Source organism: Pleurodeles waltl, chromosome 2_2 (genome assembly GCF_031143425.1).
Source record: "Pleurodeles waltl isolate 20211129_DDA chromosome 2_2, aPleWal1.hap1.20221129, whole genome shotgun sequence".
NCBI classification, from domain to species: domain Eukaryota; kingdom Metazoa; phylum Chordata; class Amphibia; order Caudata; family Salamandridae; genus Pleurodeles; species Pleurodeles waltl.
In genome coordinates this window covers 24053038-24077882 of record NC_090439.1, presented here as the reverse complement: position 1 = coordinate 24077882, position 24845 = coordinate 24053038, and the positions used below count along the sequence as shown (strand labels likewise).

At 44.1% G+C, this 24845-nt stretch overlaps 1 protein-coding gene across 1 annotated transcript in view; it reads right to left on the bottom strand.

The window, feature by feature from the left end:
• DIPK1C (divergent protein kinase domain 1C) overlaps positions 1-16320 on the bottom strand; it is a 248512-nt gene extending 232192 nt beyond the window's left edge. The window contains exon 1 of the mRNA XM_069219437.1: positions 15736-16320. Within this exon, the coding sequence (XP_069075538.1) occupies positions 15736-15909 (174 nt within the window). The 5' untranslated portion in view covers positions 15910-16320. The remainder of the gene's footprint in view (positions 1-15735) is intronic.
• Positions 16321-24845: the final 8525 nt, after the last annotated feature.

Sequence of the window (24845 nt, the reverse complement as noted above, 5' to 3'; positions counted from 1 at the left end):
AGAGTGGCATAGAGTGTAATGGCAGCGGTTAAAGTGGTGTAGAGTGCAGTGGCTTAGAAAGCAGTGGTGCAGAGTAGATTTGAGTGGCGTACAGTGGATTGGTGTAGAATGCAGGGGCATAGAGTTGAGCGTTGCAGAGTAAAGTGCATTGGTGCAGAATGTATTGGCAGAGTTCAGTGTTGCAGAGTGGCATATTATACAGTGGGGTAGAGTAGAATTGCACACAGTAGATTGGTGTAGCCTTGACGGCAGTGGTGTAGAGTGCAGTGACAAAAATTGCAGTGCTGTAGAGTGGCAAAGAGTGTATTGGCATAGAGTCGAGTGGTGCAGGGTAGAGTAGAGAAGCATTGTGTGAAGTGCCATAGAGTTCAGTGGCGTAGAGTGGAGTGGTGCAGAGTGCAGTGGCGTGAAGTGGGTTAAAGTGGAGTGGTGTGGAGTGGTGAAGACTAGAGAAGAGTGGCGTAGAGTGGAGTATTCATGGGATGGTAGCACACTGTCATTACAGACAAAACATTTTCCATTGAAATGACCATTACATTTGCACAGACATACAATTGTACTAATACAACTATAGGATGCACAGACACAAATGTGTGGAAATTGCATCACCTAGTGTAATGATTTGGTTTGATCATATTAAAGTATTTATTTCCAGCACACTTCAGAAATAACAAAAAATGTGTTTCATTTGTGTTCCTAACTCTGATATATTCTGAAATATACAGGTAATTTGAATATTGTCATGTGCTAGAAGAAAAGGTCTTTCCTACCCCCAATATCCAGCAAGATTGTCACATAAATCTTCTCACTTTGAAGTCAGAGAATGAAAAGTAAACAAGTGCCCTCAGAAGATAGTGCCTGATATTTGACCTCGGTCTTTTAATGCTCAGCAAATGTGACAAGATAAGAGCAAGATGTACAGGCCTGTTTACAGAAGGGGAGCATTTGTAATGAATCTGTAAATAAGATTTGGGCAAGGGAATATACAAACTCAAGCTGGGCAGCCTAAAACAAATTAAGCCAGCAAATGGAAAGCAAGAAATTGTGAGTTATAAACCACAAAGCCAATGGCAAGCAACGAGTAGAATGCACTCCCAGGCCAGCTTTCTGAATGTCCCCAAGATGTCTTTAGCAAACCAAACACCTGTGCTGCCTGGTAGGCTGTGACCTAAAAAAATGACTGCAGGTGAAATGAACAGACCTGCCTCAGATGTGGTACGTTCAAGGTGAAGTGAATTGGGGCATGACTTCTGGTGGGTGGCCTTTCAAGTGATCTGGAGCTGACCAATAGCCAATCTTGAGGGAAGAGAACAATTTGTTTTTGTTTTTTTGTTTTTTTAGATTTCTTTGTTAACTTTGTAGTTGTAGTTCTACTAAAAGACAGCTCGGACTGCTGAGAGAGAGCTCTCGCACTAAGAGTGGAACCTGGCATATACTGGCTATACACATTTCTCTGCAATAGGTGCATTATCCCACTGGACTTTGTTTATAGCATTACAACTGGTAACCTCCAGATTACCCAAGGCTTTGCAGCATATATTTTAACAATGATAAATATGTCACCAGTAATCCAACCACTGACCTTCAGGATACAATCCCTGCCTCGGACACATTAACTCACCGACGTACCTCAATGATAGTAAAAATCATAATGAACAGAAGAGAGGCTGTTCTTGAACTCAGACTATCGGCTTTAACGGGGCCTGCTAACTTGGGACTATGTACACTGGTTCTCAGATTTATGAGCCCTTGGTTCTCCTTATGCTTTCTAGATTTAGATTGTATTCCCGTGCCTTGAGGAGGCACAGTCCGTGGCATTCACAGCTAATATGTGCCCATAGGATTATATTCTGCTACTTGGGCTATGGGGATAGGAGAGGAGGCACCCACAGGAATAAAGAACCATTGCTTTAAGGATGTTGTTGTGGCAGGGATAAGAGCCAACCACAGGATAAAGTATCATTGCTTTAAGAATGTTGTGGCAACAAAATAATGCAGCTTGAATATATGGATTGAAGTACTCCCTGGCACATATTAAAAGGATATTACAAATCACTGTGGAGTTTTGTGGCCATATAGAGGAATGAGGCCGAAGGCAAAGTTCCATTTAATAGTTATGGAAGTCCAAGGTGATCTGCAATGGCATTTTAACGTATAGCAGGGGGTACTTTATTCCTTATAAAACATGGACACACATCACTCTTCTCCCAAACCGCTTAAATCCTTGTTTCTTGGTGTGTTTGCCTTTCATATGAAAGAGAAAGGATGTTTGCAAACATGAATAATAACAGTATACTTTCTAGTGCAAAATTAATGTACCAAAAAGCAGCTAGATGTTTTCTGAAAATTATATTAGAATCAATTTGATACGTCAGATTTAAAAAACTGCAGGTATACAATATAAAAACATTCAGATATTCTATCTTTTCTATAACAACCTAAAGTGTAAAAAATGAAAGTTGCATTATATATATCTCCTTTCTGCTGATCACAGGACATCTAGAAAAGCAGACGGAAAGTCCAGGTCTTGTTTTCTTTGTACTGCAGCTTTAATTATACTACATGTTCAGACTTTCCCCTTGGCTGCTTGCTCTGGTAGACCGTGTTATGACGTTAGAACCCAACTGTAATAAGTTATTACAGTTGAGCGCATGGTCATTTCTTTACTACAGGCGATTAGAGAAGTCACAAGTCGCCTGCAGTAAGGAATTTAGAGATGGGCTTTTATAGATAGATCGCAGGCTTCCTTGTAGTATAAGAATAACAATATTCATAAAAATAAAGTTTTCATCTTGCCCTTCCTGTCTGGTGACTTCGTAGCCCTTTAAATGCTACTTGTGTCGATGGTGCAGCTGCACTGTTTGGCTTACTAGGGCAGAGCGCCTGGTAGACACCAATTAAAGACCAATCATGAAGGAGCGCTTTGTCCCATTCATGGCAATTCTGCCCCCTAGTGGACTGGACACGCTATGGCTGTGGCTAACATATCCGTCAGTTCATTCATCATACCGGTGTCTACGATACAAGGTCCGTTTGCGCAGAATTGGCATTTTGGGGCAGAACCGTCCACGTTTCTAGAGGAATTTCCATAATTTTTTGCAGAATATATGAATATTAGAAGTTGTTCTCTGAAAGCTGAGGAAATGGATGGATCGCTGTGCCCGACTTCGGGCGGAACTCCACATGTTTATTGTGGAAGCAGTAATCGTGTATATATTGTCCGCTCTTCTGATAAATATGTGGCTGTCTCTCAACTCTCATTCAGCACGAAGGAGATCTCCTGGGAGTGTCATCATTTCAGCCACAAACCTTGGCCTCGTGCGTGCCTTGGCTAATTCGCCCAAGTGCCGGTAGTTGCAGGGGGCCAGGCTGACCCAGCAGCTGTAAGGTGATCTCTGAGCCACAAGCTACAAGTGAGACATCCAGGGTGGAGATAGGGGATCCACGCACACCTATCACACACACACAACAAAAACACTGACTAAGGAAAAACAGTACATTGCGCCACAGGCTCTACTCAGTGCGGGGCTGCAAAGCAGAAGCAAGGGTGTGCCAAACACGTTACACAAGAACAGCACGGTGCAACCGTAACCATTCAATGATCAAAAATAAGAAAAAAATATGAAAACACCTGAAAAAATTATTATCATGTTTAGTGGTTGAAAAGAGAAAATAAGTGTCTACATTCTGGCAGTAAAGAAGTCTTCTTGTCTTCCCATTTTCAACGATAGTTATACTAAAAGTTGAATTTACTATTTTGGTGGAAATGCTTCGATTTCCCAATTTTACAATCACACTTGGCCAAAGTCATAAGCCCAATAGGCCAATATGAAGAACGTATTTAACATCGGATATGATCTCTTCTCTTTTATGAGTTATAGCGCTTGTAGTGGACACAAATTTTGATCAAATCTGCGTGAGATGCCATATTACATCACAGGTGTACCATATAGTTAGCATATGCTATTTTTTTATATATATTTTTTCATCTAAATACAATTATGGTACTTTATCCACTTAATACGTATCTTAATCATTGCGGCATTGGTTACAAAGCACCTACTGCCACAAACTTAGGAGTTAAATGGCTTATTTCAGACTAAGCATGTGCTAATTACATTGTGAGTCGGGAGCTCTCATGGTCTGTCCAAAACCCACTTTAAGTAAATCCTGTTTTTACAAATCGGCGTCTCTGGTGGGTTTGTTTGTAAAAGCGCCTTCTGACTGCACCATTGTGCACATGCAGGAATGTCAGCTATGCTTCGCGGTGTACTGGTACACTAATGCCTCCGTGCTAAGGTTATGAAAGGAGGACTAACAATGCCAAACCCCTAGGACTCGTTCCTCCTGGTAGACTCACTATTGCAATCAATGCTATGGCTAAGACTGCGCGCTTCCAACTGCGTCTTCTGCGTGGAGTTCACTGAGCTCAAGACTTTGCTCCAACCCCTAGTGCTGTCAAGGATCGATTATGGCAACTCTGTCTTGTCTGGACTTTCTAAAATATGACGCGCGCCTTTTATGCATCACAGATGCCTATTCCGTTGGTCCAACCAACAGGCTTATCCTGAATATCTTGCTACCCAATGTGGTGTGATGTGCTGTAATCTGCCCTTTGCGTATGCTACAATACCCTCTTGCTTCTTTTGTCATGTTATTCTTGATTTACATGTACAGTGTCTCGTTGTTTTGCCTATGCTAATGTATTTTCTACCAGCTCTTGCTTTATGAAGTGCTCTAATGCCTCCAGGCTATGCTCATGCTATATAAAACTGCTTAAACAGATAAATAAATACAATCTTGGAGGGGACATTTCAGGATAAAATGGCTCAGATATGGCAGTCACTGAGCAATTTCTTACAGCATTTACGTTATCCTGAAATGTTACTTAATCGCCGTAAAATTGTGATGGGTTGCTCCTAAATTCTGTTCCAACAGTAATGTTCTGCTCCGAAAAGTTTTAAAGCCAGTGTTCAATTCAACCAGTGGGGATCCTTTAGAACCACGAGGCATCAGGAAACGAAGAAAATGTGGTCAGACAGAGCTGACCAATTTTTTATTACACCCATAGTGAATAATACTATTCACTATGGGTGTAATAAAAATGGAGTACAGTTAGCTGGAATATGATCCTATATGACAGTTAAAGTAAATAAAATGCTTTTACATGTATGTTGTGTGTGTGCTTGCGGGCGAGTGTGTTTATGTGAGAGTGTGTATGTATGTGTAAGAGAGTGTGTTAGTCAAAGTAAAGGTAAAATGGCGTGTGATGTCACTTTCGCTACCCCTGGTATTTTTGCTAATTGATGCCCATGTGCCTGAGGCACTAAATGACGGGTATCGGATTGCTCTATGGTTCTTTTTTAGGTTGATTACATTTAAATATTTAGAAGGCAGACTCGCAGTGTACCCACTTTAACTTTGAATTGGGGAATTCTTTAAAAAAAATGTGTAATACATTTGCATGTTTGTACTTTTCTACTGCTAAAAATGAGGGTTCTGGTGAATAGCCCCTAACTAACTGCATCCTACAGAAGAGTGTTAGTAATGTGCCACTGAAAGCAGAACAGTTTTTGCAGAGCAGTGCTATAAATGGCCCACTGAAAGTGTGGCAGCCCTAAAAAGAAGTGCTTGTGGTGCACATTGCAAGTGGTGAAGACCTCCAAGGAATTGCTGGTACTACCATTGCAATTATAGCAGAAGTGCTATGAAATGGATGGGAGTACTGCCTACTGCAGGGATAGTAGATCTGCCAAAATATACAAGTGTGGCCTATCATAAGTATAGCAGACCCCCCTAACAAGCACTCGTACTGGCCTAGCCAGATGTAGTACACCTTCTATGAAGAGCTGGTACTGCCCCTTACCAAGATAGCAAACCTCCTATGAAATGCTACTACCACCCACTGCAAGTAAAGTAGACCTCCTAATAATTACTAGTACTACTGTAAGTATGGTAGATCTGCTCAGAAGCTCTTATACGCCCACTGCAAGTGCAACAGGAAATTACAAGTAGGGCACAAATGCTAAACTGAAAGAACCGCTGGTATGACCTGCTCTGGAACACGGATACTGACTTTCACAGGTATAGCAGACATCCTAAAAAGCCCTGGTATGTCTCATTTCAAGTATAGCAGACGTCTTAAGAAGCCCTGGTATGGCCATTTGCAAGTATTGCAGACATCCTAAGAAGCCTTAATATGGCCCATTGCAGGTATAGAAGACTGCCTGAGAAGTCCTGGTGTGGCCCATTGCAGGTTTAGCAGACCGCCTAAGAAGTCCTGGTACAGCCCATTGCAGGTGTAGCATACCATCTAAGTAGCCCTGGTATGGCTCATTGGAGGTATAGAAGACTGCCTGAGAAGTCCTGGTATGACCCATTGCAGGTATCACAGACATCCATATAATCCCTATTATGGCTCATTTCAAGTATAGCAGACATCTTAAGAAGCCTGTCATGGCCCACTGCAAGTATAGCAGATGTCCTAAAAAGCCCTGGTGTGGCTGATTTCAAGTGTAACAGACCTCCTAAGAACCCCTGGTATATGCCTTAGCAGACGTCTTAAAAAGCCCTGGTATGACCCACTGCAGGAACAGCATACCTCCTAAGAATCCCTGTTATGGCCCATTTCAAGTATAGCAGATGTCTGAAGAAGCTCCAGTATGGCCCTGTGCAAGTACAGCAGACATCCCAAGAAGTCCTGGTGTGGCCCATTGCAGGTATAGCAGACCTCCTGAAATGAGCTGATACTGCCCATTGCAAGTAAAGAAGACCAGCTATGAAACACTGGTCCTGCTCATTGCAGGTATAGCAGACATTATAAAATGCACTGAGACTGCCCATTGCATACCTCTTGTCTTCTTTCAGCCTTTTCTGAGAACTAAGGGCCTGATTCTAACTTTGGAGGACGGTGTTAAACCGTCCCAAAAGTGGCGGATATACCACCTACCGTATTACGAGTTCCATAGGATATAATGGACTCGTAATACGGTCGGTGGTATATCCGCCACTTTTGGGACGGTTTAACACCGTCCTCCAAAGTTAGAATCAGGCCCTAAGTGTTGTATTGTAGTGGTGTTCGTGTAGATTCTATGAGTGCTTAGCAACTTGTGGAATGTGGATTAGAATGTGAGGCGGACTCAGTTGGTTGCTGTGATCTGCCAGGGTTGGATGTATACATCTGGACTGGAATAAAGAAGATATATTTAAGGAATACCACGTTGTTGGTTCCTTCAGTGGAGACGAGGATGGGATACCATGTATAAGGATCAACCCTGGCAGAGCGTTTGGTTTTGAAGGATGTCATGTTTTTTTTCTTTTTTTTCCTTCTGCTTATTTTGCTGAACGTGTTCAGTGAGCTGTTGGATTTAATTTTTTTATGGAATATTCACGGCCTGGAATTGGATTTCGACATTGCAAAGTTCTGAAATGATTGGAGGCAGTGGACAAGCCTGGTGAGGAGCGGAAGGAGCTGTTTGGGCAGCCGTTGTAAGGAAAGCAGAGGAGATTGTGACGGAGATTATTGACACTATTCCTATGTGATTGACGCGATGTTTTATTGGAGCGCGTTGTGTGGAGAAATATTCATTTTAATCTTTTAAGCTCGCGCGCTTAAGCTTGCGCGTTTGCCGTTACACAGCTCACGCGCGTTGTCGGTTAATGAGTCGCGCGTCTTCCGCGTGTCTCTTACCTCGCGTGTTGACTCTCCGGGTCCGCGTGGGAAGTGCAGATCGGTGAGGCTGTCGTCACAACGCTGCGTGGAGGAACAATCAAGGGAAACCGCCCATAGAAACAGACCTATTGGTTTGTTTTCATACAAAGACATGGATAAGTTGTTCTAAGTGGAAGAGCACTGTTTTTTTTGCGATATTGTTTACAATTATTTTATGCTGATCGCGCATTGAGCTACAAGACTTGGGTGTTATTGAACATTTATGTTACTACAGTTTCATGTGGATTTTTTTTTTTTGCGAAAGACAACGGTGACTACATTTTTTATGTTAGTTTGTTGTTTTGTGTATAGTTGGTTAAGTCATCAAATTCATCATTTTACATTACATACGTCATAATATAATATACTGTATAAGTAGGAAAATGCAGTCTATTGCATCTCCACCTGTATTTTTAGGTGCTCCTGGCGAACCAAACATGTCATGGGAGGATTGGAGGGAAACTTTTGAAACTTATTTAGAAGCATTAGGAGGGGCGATTTTTACTGATAAGAGGAAGCTTGCTTTATTAAAACACAACTTGGGGGTGGAAGGTAGGAAAATTTTGAAAACATTACCTTCTACAAATTTATCTACTAGCGAAGGTAGGGGTTCAGATGAGGATGAGAATAGTGATGTTGACAATGTGTATACTAGGGCATTGGAAGCTTTAGAAGAACATTTTGGTCGGAAATTGAACATTGTTGTTGAGCGACATCGTTTTTTTTCCAGAACTCAAGCTGCGCATGAATCTGTGGATCAATTCGTAAGTGCATTGCACACATTAGCGAATACATGTAAATTCAAAGATTTACATGAGGAAATCATTAGAGATCAATTAATTAATCGTACAAAGTGTTCAAAGATTCAGGAAAAGTTATTACATTTGAAGAATCCATCTTTGGATGAGACAATAAGGGTTGCAAAACGGGTAGAAAGTACATCGAAGTATGTAAGAGAATTGAATGCGAAAGATGATGAGGATGCATTAATACACGCTGTGAATTCTGTTAAAATTTCTAGAAATTTTAATAAGTTGGATGGGAAAAAAAGATGTTATAAATGTGGAAGCATAAGACATTTGGCATCTTCAACAACTTGTCCTGCAAAAGATGTCAAGTGTTTCTCATGTGACAAGAAGGGCCATTTTTCAAAGATGTGCAATCAAAAGAAAGGGTTATACAAAAAAAGAAGCGTGAATTATTTATATGATAGTGCACGAACAAAAGGTGAACATGGAAGTTCCAGCAGTGGTGAGGAGTTAAAAGATGACCATATTGAAATATTGATGCTTGATGTTATGTCTGTGTGTGAGGAAAAAAATATTTCTGCATTGGAACTGACTAAGTACTCACCTCCCAAGTGTGAAGTTTGTGTAAATGGTGTAATAGTATGTATGTGGGCTGATTCCTGTTCGCCATATACTCTTATTGATAAAACTACATGGGAGAAAGTAGGGGGTCAAGAGTTGGTTAAGGCCGATGTGGATTTGCTGGGTTATGGAGGTAACAAAATTCCTGTTTTGGGGTATTTCCAAGGAAATTTGGTGTTCAATCATAGGCAAGTGGTTTGTGATGTGTATGTAGTGGAGTGTGGGCGATGTCTATTGGGCTGGGGTGAACAGAGGAGTTTAAAGGTAGTGTTGGACCCTAATAGTAAAGAACAAGTGGTATCGTTTATACGAGAGGATTCTGAGAAGTGGGGAAAGAGATTTCCAAATCTTTTTAGTAGTAAGTTAGGGTGCCTAAAAAAATTTCAACACTCCATTGTGTTAAAGGATGGGGTAGTTCCGAGCGTGCATAAGGTGAGGAGTGTGCCGGTTGTTCTGAAAGAGGCATTGAGAGAGGAGTTAGCAAGGTTATTAAATTTAGGTGTAATTGAGAGAATTGAAGCATCGGAGTGGTTAAGCCCGGTTGTTTTGGCCCGCAAACCGAATGGAAAAATAAGAATGTGCGTGGATTTGAGAGATCTAAATGAAAATATATGGATTGATAGGCATCCAATTCCAAACATTAATGAGTTGTTGTGGGGAATTCAAGGGGGTGAAGTGTTTTCAACATTGGACCTTTCAAATGCGTATCACCAGAGCATGCTACATCCGAATTCTCGTCATCTCACGTCATTTGTTACTCCTGAAGGGCCTTTTAGGTTTGTACGCATGCCATTTGGACTTGCATCTGCCTCAGCGGTTTTTCAGAGAGTTATGCAAGAATTGTTGGGTGACATGAAATGTGTGAGGTTCTTTCAGGACGATGTATTAGTTTGGGCAGAAAATTTGTATGAGCATGATCGTGTCATGAACAAGGTATGTCGTGTTTTGGAGGATGCTGGTTTAACAGTCGAACCTTACAAATGTAAATTTGCACGTCAGAGTGTGGAATATTTAGGACATACGATTTCTGGAAAAGGTGTTAAGCCTAAGGTCAGCTTAATGGAAGCAATTGAAAGAGCACCTAGGCCAATAAATAAAGATCAACTAAGGTCTTTCCTTGGTCTGGCTGAATACTATGCTAAATTTGTAAGGAACTTTGCCGATATTGCACAACCTTTGAGGATGTTGATGAAAAAAAATCAAAGGTATGTGTGGTCTGAGGATTGTCAACAAGCATTTGACAAGTTAAAAAAAAACATTGTGGATGCTGTTGAATTAAATCCATTTGTGTCACATTACCACACGATTGTAGCAACTGATGCTAGCATGTATGGATTAGGTGCTGTGTTGAAACAAGTGCATGGTGGGAAAGAGCGTGTGATAGCTTTTGCTTCATGTACACTGAAGGGAGCTGAAGCAACGTACTCAGTTGTAGAGAGAGAGGCTCTGGCTTGTTGGTGGGGCATTCAATATTTTAGAAATTATGTTTGGGGAAGGAAATTTGAGTTGCATACTGATCATAAGCCATTAGTTGATATTTTTACTACTTCTGGAGCGAGTCGTGCATCTTCAAGGATTGCAAAATGGTTATATAGATTGCAAGAATATACATTCACTGTGAAATATTTTCCTGGTGTAATGAATGTCAATGCTGATTGTCTTTCTAGATTGCCATTAGAAAATATGTATGTAGACGAAGAAGAAGACTGGATTGTGGCGAGTATTCAGGACATGAAGATTAGTGCTATAAAGAAAGAGGAGTGGGTGAAGGCAGAAATGGAAGATGGGGAGTTACAAGCGGTGAAAAAGTATCTGAACAAATGCTGGTCTGATTTAGGTGATGATGTAGATGCGGTAAGGAATTACAAGAATGTATGGTCGGAATTGTCGACTCAAAATAACCTGGTTAGAAGAGGTGACAAGTTAATTGTACCTCATGGTTTGAGACAGAAGGTGCTAGGAATATTACACGATGGGCATGGTGGCATGTCAGGTATGAAAAGGAAAGCCAGGGAGGATTTTTGGTGGCCGGGTATGGACAGGGAAGTTGAAAAATTTGTCAGAAACTGCATAAATTGTGCTTGCAGTGACAAAACACATTTGTGTGAAAAAACACCTGTGGTACCAATACCTTTTCCTAGGAAACCATGGCAAAAAGTGGGAATGGATATGTGTGGACCGTTTGTTTTTAGTGATGGAGTAAAACAATTTGCTTTAGTCATGATGGATTATCACTCAAAGTGGCCAGAGGTGAGTATAGTAAGGAATACTAGGTCTGATATAGTGATTGAATTCTGTGAAGAAATTTGGAAAAGGGAGGGTTATCCAGAAGAGGTTGTGACGGATAATGGCACACAGTTTACGTCACAGGAATTTGAAAGTTATTTAGTGGAGTGTGGTGTCAAGCATATTAGGACTGCTGTAGCACATCCTAGAGAAAATGGACTGGTTGAAAGATTTAATAGAGTTTTAGGTGATAATATTCAACTTTCATTACAAAATAATTTGAACTGGAGATCTGAAATAAAAAAAATGTTATGGAACTATCGCACTACTCCACATTCAACGACTTTAGAAACCCCATTTGTGTTATTAAAGGGTAGGAAGCCTTGTATGAAAGCCGTCCCTGGATGGATGGGAAGAGCAGGAAGGAAAATGTGCAATGTGAAGAGTGTTTTGTCACGGGTAGAAAAGAGACAAGGAAAATATGACGAGAGATGTCTGGAAAACTTTAAAGATTGTAATTTTGTGGTTGGTGATTGGGTGCGTACTAGGTTGTGGCAAGGCACGAAAAAGGGTTTGTCTAAGTGGTCTGAACCTAAACAGGTGGTCAAAGTGAAGAAGTACAGTGTGGTGTTGAATGATGGTAGGAAGTGGAACATGGTGGATGTAGTTAAGTGTTGGGCTAAGGAGGTGGAGAAATGGGAGAAACAAGTACAAATGGGTGATGGTCATGCTGATATGTGTCTGAGGAAAGGTTCGCAAAGGGTAACAAAGAGACCTGAATATTTGAAAGATTACCATACTGAGTAAGTAGGATGTTTAAATATGTATGTTTTTTTTAGTTAACAGAATTGTTTTGTAGATAGTCAGTGCTATAGTGTCTTAATTTTGTTGTTATTGTAAGGGGGGAGATATGTTGTATTGTAGTGGTGTTCGTGTAGATTCTATGAGTGCTTAGCAACTTGTGGAATGTGGATTAGAATGTGAGGCGGACTCAGTTGGTTGCTGTGATCTGCCAGGGTTGGATGTATACATCTGGACTGGAATAAAGAAGATATATTTAAGGAATACCACGTTGTTGGTTCCTTCACTAAGGATATAGTATTTTCCCTACTAACAAGGCAAGTGCTTTTAGTGAATCTGAGATCACGGATAGACAGTCTCTCAGTCTCCTGAGGATAGAGGTGTTTTAGGGGAGTGCAAGAGATGGCGAGTAGAGAAAGTAATTGAACATGAGGGCAACTTAAGGATGGATACTGCCCATTAGAAGTGCAGCAGACCTCCCAAGAAGTGCTCGTACTGTCCCACTAAAGATAAAGCATCGTCATTGAGAAGTAATGCTACTGTCTGGTGTTGGCATGACAAGCATCCAAGAAGTGCCACTACTGTCCCATTAAAAGGGTAACTGCCCTGTTTTGAATACAGGGAGTGCAGAATTATTAGGCAAATGAGTATTTTGACCACATCATCCTCTTTATGCATTTTGTCTTACTCCAAGCTGTATAGGCTCGAAAGCCTACTACCAATTAAGCATATTAGGTGATGTACATCTCTGTAATGAGAAGGGGTGTGGTCTAATGACATCAACACCCTATATCAGGTGTGCATAATTATTAGGCAACTTCCTTTCCTTTGGCAAAATGGGTCAAAAGAAGGACTTGACAGGCTCCGAAAAGTCAAAAATAGTGAGATATCTTGCAGAGGGATGCAGCACTCTTAAAATTGCAAAGCTTCTGAAGCGTGATCATCGAACAATCAAGCGTTTCATTCAAAATAGTCAACAGGGTGGCAAGAAGCGTGTTGAAAAACCAAGGCGCAAAATAACTGCCCATGAACTGAGAAAAGTCAAGCGTGCAGCTGCCACAATGCCACTTGCCACCAGTTTGGCCATATTTCAGAGCTGCAACATCACTGGAGTGCCCAAAAGCACAAGGTGTGCAATACTCAGAGACATGGCCAAGCTAAGTAAGGCTGAAAGACGACCACCACTGAACAAGACACACAAGCTGAAACGTCAAGACTGGGCCAATAAATATCTCAAGACTGATTTTTCTAAGGTTTTATGGACTGATGAAATGAGAGTGAGTCTTGATGGGCCAGATGGATGGGCCCGTGGCTGGATTGGTAAAGGGCAGAGAGCTCCAGTCCGACTCAGACGCCAGCAAGGTGGAGGTGGAGTACTGGTTTGGGCTGGTATCATCAAAGATGAGCTTGTGGGGCCTTTTCGGGTTGAGGATGGAGTCAAGCTCAACTCCCAGTCCTACTGCCAGTTCCTGGAAGACACCTTCTTCAAGCAGTGGTACAGGAAGAAGTCTGCATCCTTCAAGAAAACATGATTTTCATGCAGGACAATGCTCCATCACAAGCGTCCAAGTACTCCACAGCGTGGCTGGCAAGAAAGGGTATAAAAGAAGGAAATCTAATGACATGGCCTCCTTGTTCACCTGATCTGAACCCCATTGAGAACCTGTGGTCCATCATCAAATGTGAGATTTACAAGGAGGGAAAACAGTACACCTCTCTGAACAGTGTCTGGGAGGCTGTGGTTGCTGCTGCACGCAATGTTGATGGTGAACAGATCAAAACACTGACAGAATCCATGGATGGCAGGCTTTTGAGTGTCCTTGCAAAGAAAGGTGGCTATATTGGTCACTGATTTGTTTTTGTTTTGTTTTTGAATGTCAGAAATGTATATTTGTGAATGTTGAGATGTTATATTGGTTTCACTGGTAATAATAAATAATTGAAATGGGTATATATATTTTTTTTGTTAAGTTGCCTAATAATTATGCACAGTAATAGTCACCTGCACACACAGATATCCCCCTAACATAGCTAAAACTAAAAACAAACTAAAAACTACTTCCAAAAATATTCAGCTTTGATATTAATGAGTTTTTTGGGTTCATTGAGAACATGGTTGTTGTTCAATAATAAAATTAATCCTCAAAAATACAACTTGCCTAATAATTCTGCACTCCCTGTATTGCAACTGCCCCCCAAAAAAAATAAGAGCTCTGATGAGAAGAGCTTACACTATCTAAAAAAAAAATTGAAGCTCTGCAGAGATGTAATAATGATGCTATAGCAATGAAGTGAGGTAGCAGTAGTCCACTGTCATAGGTGCCTAGTATGAGGACATGTGGGACTTGGTTCCCTCCAATAATTTAGGATAAGGCCTTGGTCAGGCCTTTCCACGCTTATTACAGGCTGAATGAGTGCAAGATTTGTGTACTGTATACAAAAAGACAACTCACAAGGTGTGAACAAGTGATCAGCACTTCTAAAGGGACTAAATTGGGTTATCAGAGATTAAATATGGCTGCAATTCAAAACCATATTTCATCTCTCATACCTTACCACCCAAACATTCTAACGTTCAAGGCATAACATTAACTTTACGTGTTGTTGAAATTGGCCTTTTTAAATGCACCAAGCAAGTGTACCCCCTGTTTTAAAATTTCATTTTGACTCACTCATATGGGCAACTCCTCAAAACGTGGAAAATATGCATGAGATTTGTGTATGTAAAATAAATGTTCTTTCACATTTCCATTACTCTTTATAGTTACCAAACAGACAGGAGGCCTTTTTGTGGCACAAATACAACATGATCATAAACCTCTTAAATTTCAGCACATGGTTTATATATGAAACTGTGGGCTGCATATCGAGGTAGGTGCTACACAAAATGAATAAATACTGTAGAAATATTGTTACTGACTTAGGGGGAGTGCTTTCATTTCAAGGGCTCTTCCATGGGCGATCACCTGTGTGAGCAAGGGCATCCTGCTGGGCACACTCGTTATCTCTCATATGACTTGGGCTCTGACAATAATCCAACCACAACACAAAGAACAAGTGTAGCAAATGAGCCACGCTCATTCGAAGGAGAGTGGCAATGGCGTGGTAAGTATCAGGTGGTGCATTTTGTAGTGACATACAGTTTTACTGATAAAACTATATAGCACACAAACGATATTATGTGGAAATCCGATTACAGAGAATATTTGTCATTTACAAATCATCATCGAGCAAGTTGATATGATCCTCTTCCAACCTTTATTTCCACTACACAAAAACATGTGCTCCCTTTTTGCTTTTCTAACAGGTAGTATATTTTGAAATATTTGAACAGTTATTTTACAGCTATCTAAATCTTGTGTGTTTGTCAGAAAAACATCTACAGTTGAAGTCCGAAAGACAAGTAAGCGGAAGTCTCCATATTATTAAAGAAATAAGCAGCAATTTGTTAGAAGCCACTTTGACCGCACAGCAACCGTGATACATTACAAAAAAATAATTTAAACGCATCTGTGTTTATTGTTCTTATGAACTTCAGCGTAGTAATTTGGGGGAAGCTGCAGCCCCTCCCTCGAACCCCTATTTCCAGTGAGCAGAAGTTTATGTATGTATTTGCTCGCGCCTTACCAGCCGGTCCAGGATCCTCCGGCTCTTGCGGTCGGTGCAGCGCTCGGAGAAGACGCTCTTGTGCACGAGGAGGAATGTGTTCACCAGGATCCAGGCAGCCGCCCAGCAGAGCAGGAAGAGGAGGGCGCTGCGCCTCAACACCCGCAGCCTCTTCGGCAGCGCAGGGGGTCTCATGGTGACACCTGTGGTGGAAGCTCCGGGGACCCATCCAGCTTTAGGGGGCGAATGTCAGGGCGGAGAGCAGCATCTGGCATGATCCAGTTGTTCTAGCAGAGCCAGGGCGCGAGATGGTCACACAGGTGGCAGTGATGGCAGCTGCAGGTGCTCCGCGTGCCTCCTCGAGCACGTGGACTCTTGCTGCAGCAGCCGGCTCAGTGCTGCTCTTAGCGGCGGTACTGGTTCTGCCCTCTGCTGCTAGCAGGGACTGGCTTGATGCTACCGAATTTCCCCTTCACTCTGATGCTGTCACGGCATGGCTGGTGGTGCTGCCGACCCGCCCAGTGTGCTGCTACTGCCTCTCCGCTCCCCTGAGTGCAGCCCTGGTCCCGCTATCCCGCCCTCATGCAGCACCCAGCTCTTTTGCACCGAGCTGAAGAGGGATTGCGAGTTAAGCCTCTAGTTCCGCCCTCTTCTGTGCGCTCTGAGCTCAGCCTCCCCGTCCCCAGACAGCCCGCATTCCACTCTCCGCCAACCCTTTTGTGAATCCACGCACGCGAAAGAGGGGGTTTTGAGCCCCGATTCGAGCTTTTGTCTGGAGGCGTCTGCTCTGCTGCAGATCTGGGGAGAAGCCAGGGACACTGCCACCAGTGATGCAGTGGGTGCAGTGGCACCGGTGCCACAGGTGTGAGGGGTCCTCTGCGAGATGACCATGGCTGTTTATTGCTACAAACTCCACTGGCTGCGGGCTCATGTGGCTGACATACATTGGGTACTAATATAGTGCTTTAGCTACTCTACGGGGATAAGCAAGCAGTAGGCGCTAACTTTGACAACACAGTATTAATGGGCAAGGTGATGTTTCATTACAGGATAAATCTTTCCAAGCCCACTTTAATGTCTGGTAGGCCTAACACGGATGAACGTCATTTTGGTGAACTGCGTTTACTTATCCGAGAGAACTGGTGAAAGGTGGAAGCTGATTAAGAGACAGGAACGTTTCTAAGGAGTCCTAAAATGACTGAAAAACAATTTCTGCGGTCGAATGAGACAAACCAACTCTGTTTACCACTCTTTTGCCTTTCCACTCTAGTATCCTGCCAAGAGCATTGTGCAGTGCACAAGCCCTAGGCTGATTATGGCATGACGGCACACGCCAAGGATGCACCTCTGAACTATTTTCACAAGCAACATGAAGGAATAGAAATCACTTTAATGACAGTGTATTTATTACTTAATGGTATTTTGCTCAGCACTAGCACGAACCAACCTCTTCTGAGTACTAAGGAGATGATATTTTCCCCGCTAACAAAGCAAGTGTTTTTGTGGACTTAAGATCACTCGGACGGCCAGGCTTTCTCAGCCTCCTGAGGATAGAGTGGTCACACGGGAGCGCCTGAGAGAACGGGTAGGGGAGGATTCGAACATGAAGGTCACTTAGTCATGGGTACAAAAAATTGCCCTTTGTCAGTTGCTGCCGAATTCACTTTTCTGTTTAGCATGGTGATAGGCCGCTCTGAATGTTCTACGGTTAAGAACTGAGATTCATGACAGGTTCATGACACGACTGCCTTTATTTCGCACAATTCTTGGCTACTATCTGATGTCATTCAGTTTTAAGGCGAGTGCCTGATTTGTTGCTGGTAATTTGTGAAGAGTTTCGTGGTCCACAGTGTAGCGTGGTCTTTCCTCACAAAGGGCCAGATTTCAAGGTCCTTGCGCCCCTTAGCGCCACATTTGCGACAACATTTTTGCAGCAAATGTGACGCTAACGCTCCACTACCATAGTGCCATATTTACAGGGTGGCACAAACTAGGTTTCCTCCATCTTGTAAACCCTTTGTGACACATCATGCATAACATATGCACGATGTATATAAAGGGGGCTTTCCCTCATTAGAGGGTCGCTAAAATCGCACAATGGAAAATCATAGTATAAAATAATACAAGCGGAATCAAGAGGAATGATAATGTTTAATTATATCTAATTGTTTATACTGGGGTTGGGCCCGTTGCAGTTGCAGCTTCTGCCAGGGAGCGGTGGGGGGCAGCATGTGAAGCAGGGGGTGCGTGGAGGCAGTAAAAAAAAAACATCTTACCTGCCTCTGTGTGATCCGCCGATCCCGCTCCAGCCGCCTCTCGTCTTCTTCCCTCCCCAACCAATCTCAACGCTTGATCCTCACCCGACTAAAATACAGTGGGGTGGAGAGTTTTTACGTGTGCATGTCAGTTTGGCCAGCCTTAGACAGCCCGCCAAACTGACATGCGCACTTGGAAGCGCACCACTACTCCTTCTCCACTTGTTGACGAGGAGGAGGCTGACCCCGCCCCACCCTACAAAAGTGGAAAAATAAAGGAATAGTAAAATACTTTATTATCCTTTATTTCTGCTTTCAGCAGCGGGCAATGCTCCTCCGCAATAGCCACGGGGCCTCCCCTAGCCCGTTGCAATACGGAGGAACTATTAAGAAATTGCATTGTTTGTGTGTTTCCCTGTGCTTTTTGCACATCATACGTTGGTGTCGGGAGGAAGGGATTGTTCTCCTTTTAGAACACTACACACTGATGGCAACTATATGGTCAAAGATTATGACTGAAACGCATCGCCACTTGTGTTGTTCTTGCACTGGAGAATGAGAAAAAAAATAATATTAATAATTGGTAAGGAGTCTGGTTGTGCCCTGTTCTTTGTAAACCAGACCTGGATTCTGAAAGCTGAGACAGTGTGGTGTTGAGATATTATTGGAAATTTTGTGCGGTACTGGACCACATGGGAAGTGCACCCTGAAGAGAAGTAAGGCAACCTGTCTGGGAGTGTAAGAGATTGTGAGAGACAGATTCCTTGCTCTTTTGCTGGGCTTGGTGATGGCATCATAGTGGTTGGAAACATTGCTGGAGACTGTATGCATACAGTGGCATTGTCTCAGGAATAGTGAGCAGAGAAAAGAATGAGAAGAACTTTGTTTCTTACAGCAGAGCAGTGAGTGTGGGTATGCAGAGGGGATTAAGGGAGCACTCATCTGGGTGCCTCGTCTCGGAGGAGACGCAGCGGTGAAGTCCTGGAGGAGAATCTCAGAAAACTGCATCCTGTTGTGCCAAACATGTGTTATCCGCCATGGGAATACGGAACAGGAGAGCTCAGGAGAGCCTGGGGGTGAAAGGTATCCTTGTTAAATATTGTCAAAAGGAATCATAGGAGTATAAGTGGCCCCCCTTGGATTTGGTTATATCACAGAAATAACAGAAAGGACTCGGATGAAATATGAGGTGGGGGTCGCGTTATATGAAAGCAACGACAGAGTGAGACAAATTAGTAAATGAATCTCGAGGCTGGATATATTCCAGCCAATGCTTGAAGGGTCCAGGAAGCCATCTTTTTCCCATGACCAAGGACTGAAACGAAGATATGTGCTTCATGGGTTTTACATGCAATAATTGGAACCAGAGATACCTAGAAATCCAACTTTTCTCCATACAATAAATAAGTGCTAAACACATGGGTTCATTTAGAGTCAATATTTTATTTATTTCCGTTTTCACATTTGGTAAGTTCAGGGAAACACATGGACGATATAAACATGGTGAACAGGGTTGCAAAACATAAACAAGTATTGCATTTTTTTTTGATGATCATATAGAGACTGTTATAATACATGGTTGTTAGAAATGGGGTCTTTCGTTGGCAGTCAGGTAACCCCCGTCCAAGCGAGGACCCTCACTCTACTCAGGGTAAAAGAAAACCACCCTCAGCTAACCCCTGCTTGCCCTCTTGGTAGCTTGGCACGAGCAGTAGGCTCAACTTCAGAGTGCTAGGTGTAAAGTATTTGTACCAACACACAGTAACTTAATGAAAACACTACAAAATGACACCACACAGGTTTTGAAAAATAGAGAATATTTATCTAAACAAAACAAGACCAAAACAACAAAAATCTACAATACACAAGTCACGTTATCGATTAAAAAGCAAAAAGAGTCTTCTTGTAGTTTTAAACACACAGTGACACTGTTAGCGGGAAAATGTACCTTGGGTGCGTAAAAAATAAACCTGCACGGGCGAGTGTACGTCAAAAAGGGCTTGCGATGCCTTGATTCCACTCACGAGCGGGACCTTGTGCCGTTTCTCCTTTCGTTAGGTCGGGGCGCATCGTTTCTTCTCTCCGCAGGAGAGCGATGCATCGATCCGGTCAGCACTCTCGGGTCCGGGCAGGCCTTGTGTTGTTTTTGCACACCCATCGTTACTTGCGTCAGAAATTCAGCCGCACGATGATCCGAAAACCAGGCAGCGCGAGTTGCGATCACACCAGTCTCCATCAGCGATGCTGCACATTGTTTCTCCAGCTCTGTGCGTCGATTCATCGGTCGAGTTGCAGGCGAGTGTCGATTTTCAGCCGCGAAGCCGGCGGCCTGTCGATTTTCCAGCAGCAGATCAGAGTCACGTAGATCTTTTCCCCGCACAGCGTTCTGTGCGTGGATTTCTCCCTCTTAGGTTGCCAGCTTCTCTTTTCAGGGTCCCAGGAACTGGATGGGCACCACTTGGCACAGTAGTAGTTTCTCCAGAGACTCCAGGTGCTGGCAGAGAGAAGTCTTTGCTGTCCCTGAGACTTCAAACAACAGGAGGCAAGCTCTAAATCAAGCCCTTGGAGATATTCACAAGATGGAAGGCACACACAGTCCAGAATTTGCCCTCTTACTCTGGCAGAAGCAGCAAATGCAGGATAGCTCCACAAAGCACAGTCACAGGCAGGGCAGCTCTTCTTCCTCAGCTCTTCAGCTCTTCTCCAGGCAGAGGTTCCTCTTGGTTTCCAGAAGTGTTCTAAAGTCTGTGGTTTTGGGTGCCCTTCTTATACCCATTTTCTCCTTTGAAGTAGGCCTACTTCAAAGTAAAGTCTCTTTTGAATGGGAAATCCTGCCTTACCCAGGCCAGGCCCCAGACACTCACCAGGCGGTTGGAGACTGCATTGTGTGAGGGCAGGCACAGCCCTTTCAGTTGTGAGTGACCACTCCTCCCCCCCCTCCTAGCACAGATGGCTCATCAGGAAATGCAGATTACACACCAGCTCCCTTTGTGTCACTGTCTAGTGTGAGGTTCAACCAGCCCAACTGTCAAACTGACCCAGACAGGGAATCCACAAACAGACAGAGTCACAGAAATGGTATAAGCAAGAAAATGCTCACTTTCTAAAAGTGGTATTTTCAAACACACAATCTCAAAATCAACTTTATTAAAAGATGTATTTTTAAATTGTGAGGAAAGAGACCCTAAACTCCACATGTCCATCCGCTCCCAAGGGGAATCTACACTTTAATCAGATTTAAAGGTAGCCCCCATGTTAACCTATGAGAGGGACAGGACTTGCAACAGTGAAAAACAAATTTAGCAATATTTCACTGTCAGGACATATAAAACACATTACTATATGTCCTACCTTAACCATACACTGCACCCTGCCCTTGGGGCTACCTAGGGCCTACCTTAGGGTTGTCTGACATGTAAGAAAAGGGAAGGTTTAGGCTGGGCAAGTGGGTATACTTGCCAAGTCGAATTTACAGTTAAAACTGCACACACAGACACTGCAGTGGCAGGTCTGAGGCATTATTACAGAGCTACTTATGTGGGTGGCACAACCAGTGCTGCAGCCCCACTAGTGGCACTGTACTAGGGACTTACTAATAAATCAAATATGCCAATCATGGATACGCCAATTACATACACATTTTGTAAAGGAACATTTGCACTTTAGCTCTGGTTAGCAGTGATAAAGTGCTCAGAGTAACAAAAACAGAAAAATCAAAGTCCAGCATACATCAACAACCTGGGAAACAAAGGCAAAAAGTTAAGGGAGACCACACCAAGGATGAAAAGTCTAACACATGACCCCTCAGCTGAAAGTGGGGAGCAACTACCCAACCTCATGGGAGTTCTCATCACTAAGGCAGAAGAACCTGGATAGAACATCAGCATTGGCGTGTTCTGTACCAGGACGGTGTACCACTGTAAAGTCCATCCCATGTAGAGAAATGGATCACATCAACAGTTTTGGACTCTCGCCCCTCATCTGCATTAACCATCTGAGGGGCCTGTGGCTGGTCTGAATTCGGAAGTGAGTCCCAAACAAGTAGGGTCTTAGCTTCTTCAGTGCCCAGACCACAGCAAACGCCTCACGTTTTATGGAACTCCACCTACGTTCCCTGGGTAGTAACCTCCTGCTAATGAAGGCTATGGGTTGATCTAGGCCCTCTTCATTAAGCTGTGAGAGTACTGCTCCAGTACCATGCTCTGAGACATCTGTTTGCACAACAAGCTCCTTGGAGTAGTCAGGTGCCTTCAGCCCAGGTGCTGTGCACATGGCAGCCTTCAGGGTATCAAAAGTGTTCTGGCAAGCCCCTGTCCAGATCACTTTCCTGGGTTGCTTCTTCGAAGTCAACTCAGTCAAGGGGTTAACAATGGTACCATAACACTTGACAAACCTCCTGTAGTATCCTGTGAGACCTAAGAAGGCTCTCACTTCAGTCTGGGGCTTGGGAGGCTCCCAAGCCAGAATTGTGTCAATCTTAGGCTGTGGGGTGCCACATGGCCACGCCACACCTGGTGTCCTAAGTACACCACAGGGCCCTACCGTATTTGGCACTTGCTCACCTTAATAGTGAGTCCTGCCTTCTGCAGGGCCTCTAACACACTCCAGAGGTGTTGCAGGTGTTCCTCCCATGTGGAACTAAAAACAGCAATGTCATCCAGGTAGGCAGTACTGAACTCATCCAGCCCAGCCAACACCTGGTTGACCAACCTCTGAAAGGTGGCAGGGGCATTATTCATCCCAAATGGTATGACTTTAAATTGAAAGTGTCCATCTTGGGTAGAGAATCCTGACCTCTCCTTGGCCCCCTCAGTTAAGGCAATCTGCCAGTACCCATATGTTAAGTCAAATGTACTGAGGCACTTGGCAGCTCCTAACCGGTCAATGAGCTCATCAGCACGGGGGATGGGGTGTACATCAGACTTGCTGACCGCAATGAGTCCCCGGTAGTCCACACAGAACCTGAGTTCTGGAGTGGCACCAGGTGCAGCAGCCTTCGGGACCAATATCACTAGGCTGGGCCAAGGACTGCTTGAGTGCTCAATAACCCTTAGGGTTAGCATCTTGGATACCTCATCCTTAATGCATGCCCGATCCTGTCAGTCACCCTGTAAACTTTTTGTTTAATAGGTGTACTGTCCCCAGTGTCTACATCATGTGTGCACAAGTGTGTGACTCCTGGGATCAGGGAAAACAGCGAGGCAAACTGTCCCAACACGTGGCGATAGTCACCCTGCTGCTCTTCATTCAGGGAGGGGGAGAAGATCACTCCCTCCACTGACCCACCTTTTTCTCCTGCAGACAGGAGGTCAGTAAAAGGGTCACTCTCCTCCTCCACCCCGTCATCTGTCACAAGGAGCATGGACAGTTCAGTCCGCTCAAAGTGAGGCTTGAGGCGGTTGACATGCAGGACCATTAAAGGGTTCCTTGGAGACCGCAAGTCCACCAGGTAAGTGACTTCACTGTTGCGCTCCACCACTTCAAATGGCCCAGTCCACTTATCCTGGAGCGCCCTAGGCTCCACTGGTGCCATCACCCACACTTTCTGACCAGGTTGAAACTTGACCAGAGTGGCATTCCGGTCATACCACTGTTTCATATCCTCCTGGCTTGCTTCCAGGTTCTACTGAGCGAGATTCCTGAAGCAGGCAGTCTGGTTTCTCAAAGCCAGCATGTAGCTAAATACATCCTGGGGGGGTTTACTAGGAGCTTTCTCCAAAGCTTCCTTCACGAGACTCAAAGGTCCCCTCACAGGGTGGCATTAGATGAGCTCAAAGGGACTAAACCCAAGTCCCTTTGAGGCACCCCCTTGTAGGCGAACAGAAGGCATGGCAAGAGGACATCCCACTTCTGCCTCAAAAGGTTCTGACAGGCCCTGAATCATGCCTTTCAAGTTGCGCTTGAATCTCTTAACCACACCATTACTTTGGGGGTTGTAAGGTGTGGTGAACTTGTAGGTTACCCCACACACTTTCCACAGAGACTTCATATACGTGGATCTGAAGGTGGTACTCCTATCAGATACCACTTCCTTGGGGAACCCCATGCAGGTAAAAACCCCCATCAGTGCACAACCCACCACAGGGGAAGTGAATGACCTCAGAGGAATGGCTTCTGGGTACCGGGTGGCAAGGTCCACCAAGACCAGGTTGAACCTGTTGACCAAGACTGTCTTGGGGTCCAGAGGTCCCACAATGTCAATACCTACCCTCTCAAAGGGAGTACTAACCACAGAAAAAGGTTGGAGGGGAGCCTTAAATTTCCCCCCACTCTTGCCACTTGCCTGGCAAGACTGACAAGACCTGCAATGTGCATCTGAGTGCCTGTGCATTAGGGGCAAGTAAAAGTGGGTGACAAGACTTTCAAAGGTCTTGTCCGGCCCCAAATGTCCAGCTAAAGGCACATCATGAACCAACCCCAGTAGGAAGGCCCTGAAGCACTGGGGTACCACCAGCACACGGGCTGACCCAGGCTCAAGAACCTTGGGCTCACTATACAGGAGGTCATCCTCCCAATAAATCAGGTGTGATCCTGGCTCCTTGCCAGCCATCTGGTCTGTAGCCTGCTGCCGCAAATCCTCGAGAGTAGGGCATGTCTTCTGTGCTGCGCAGAATGCTTCCCTGGTGGGCCCCCCTTCCTGAAGCACTGCGACAGCTCAGGGACCTCACCACAGTTTAGCCACCTGTTCCCCTTTAGGCTCTGGGGCGTCACCCTCAGGCTCTGCCTCCTCCCGGACCGTAGGAACTTCTGGGACCAGTTTCCCCCATCCCCTGCCCTTCCTCTTCTTGGCGGTCCCCTGAGCCACTGTTTCAGGCTCCAAGGGCTCTTGACTACCCTGATGGGCTGCCATTGACCGGGTGGATACACATACCCACC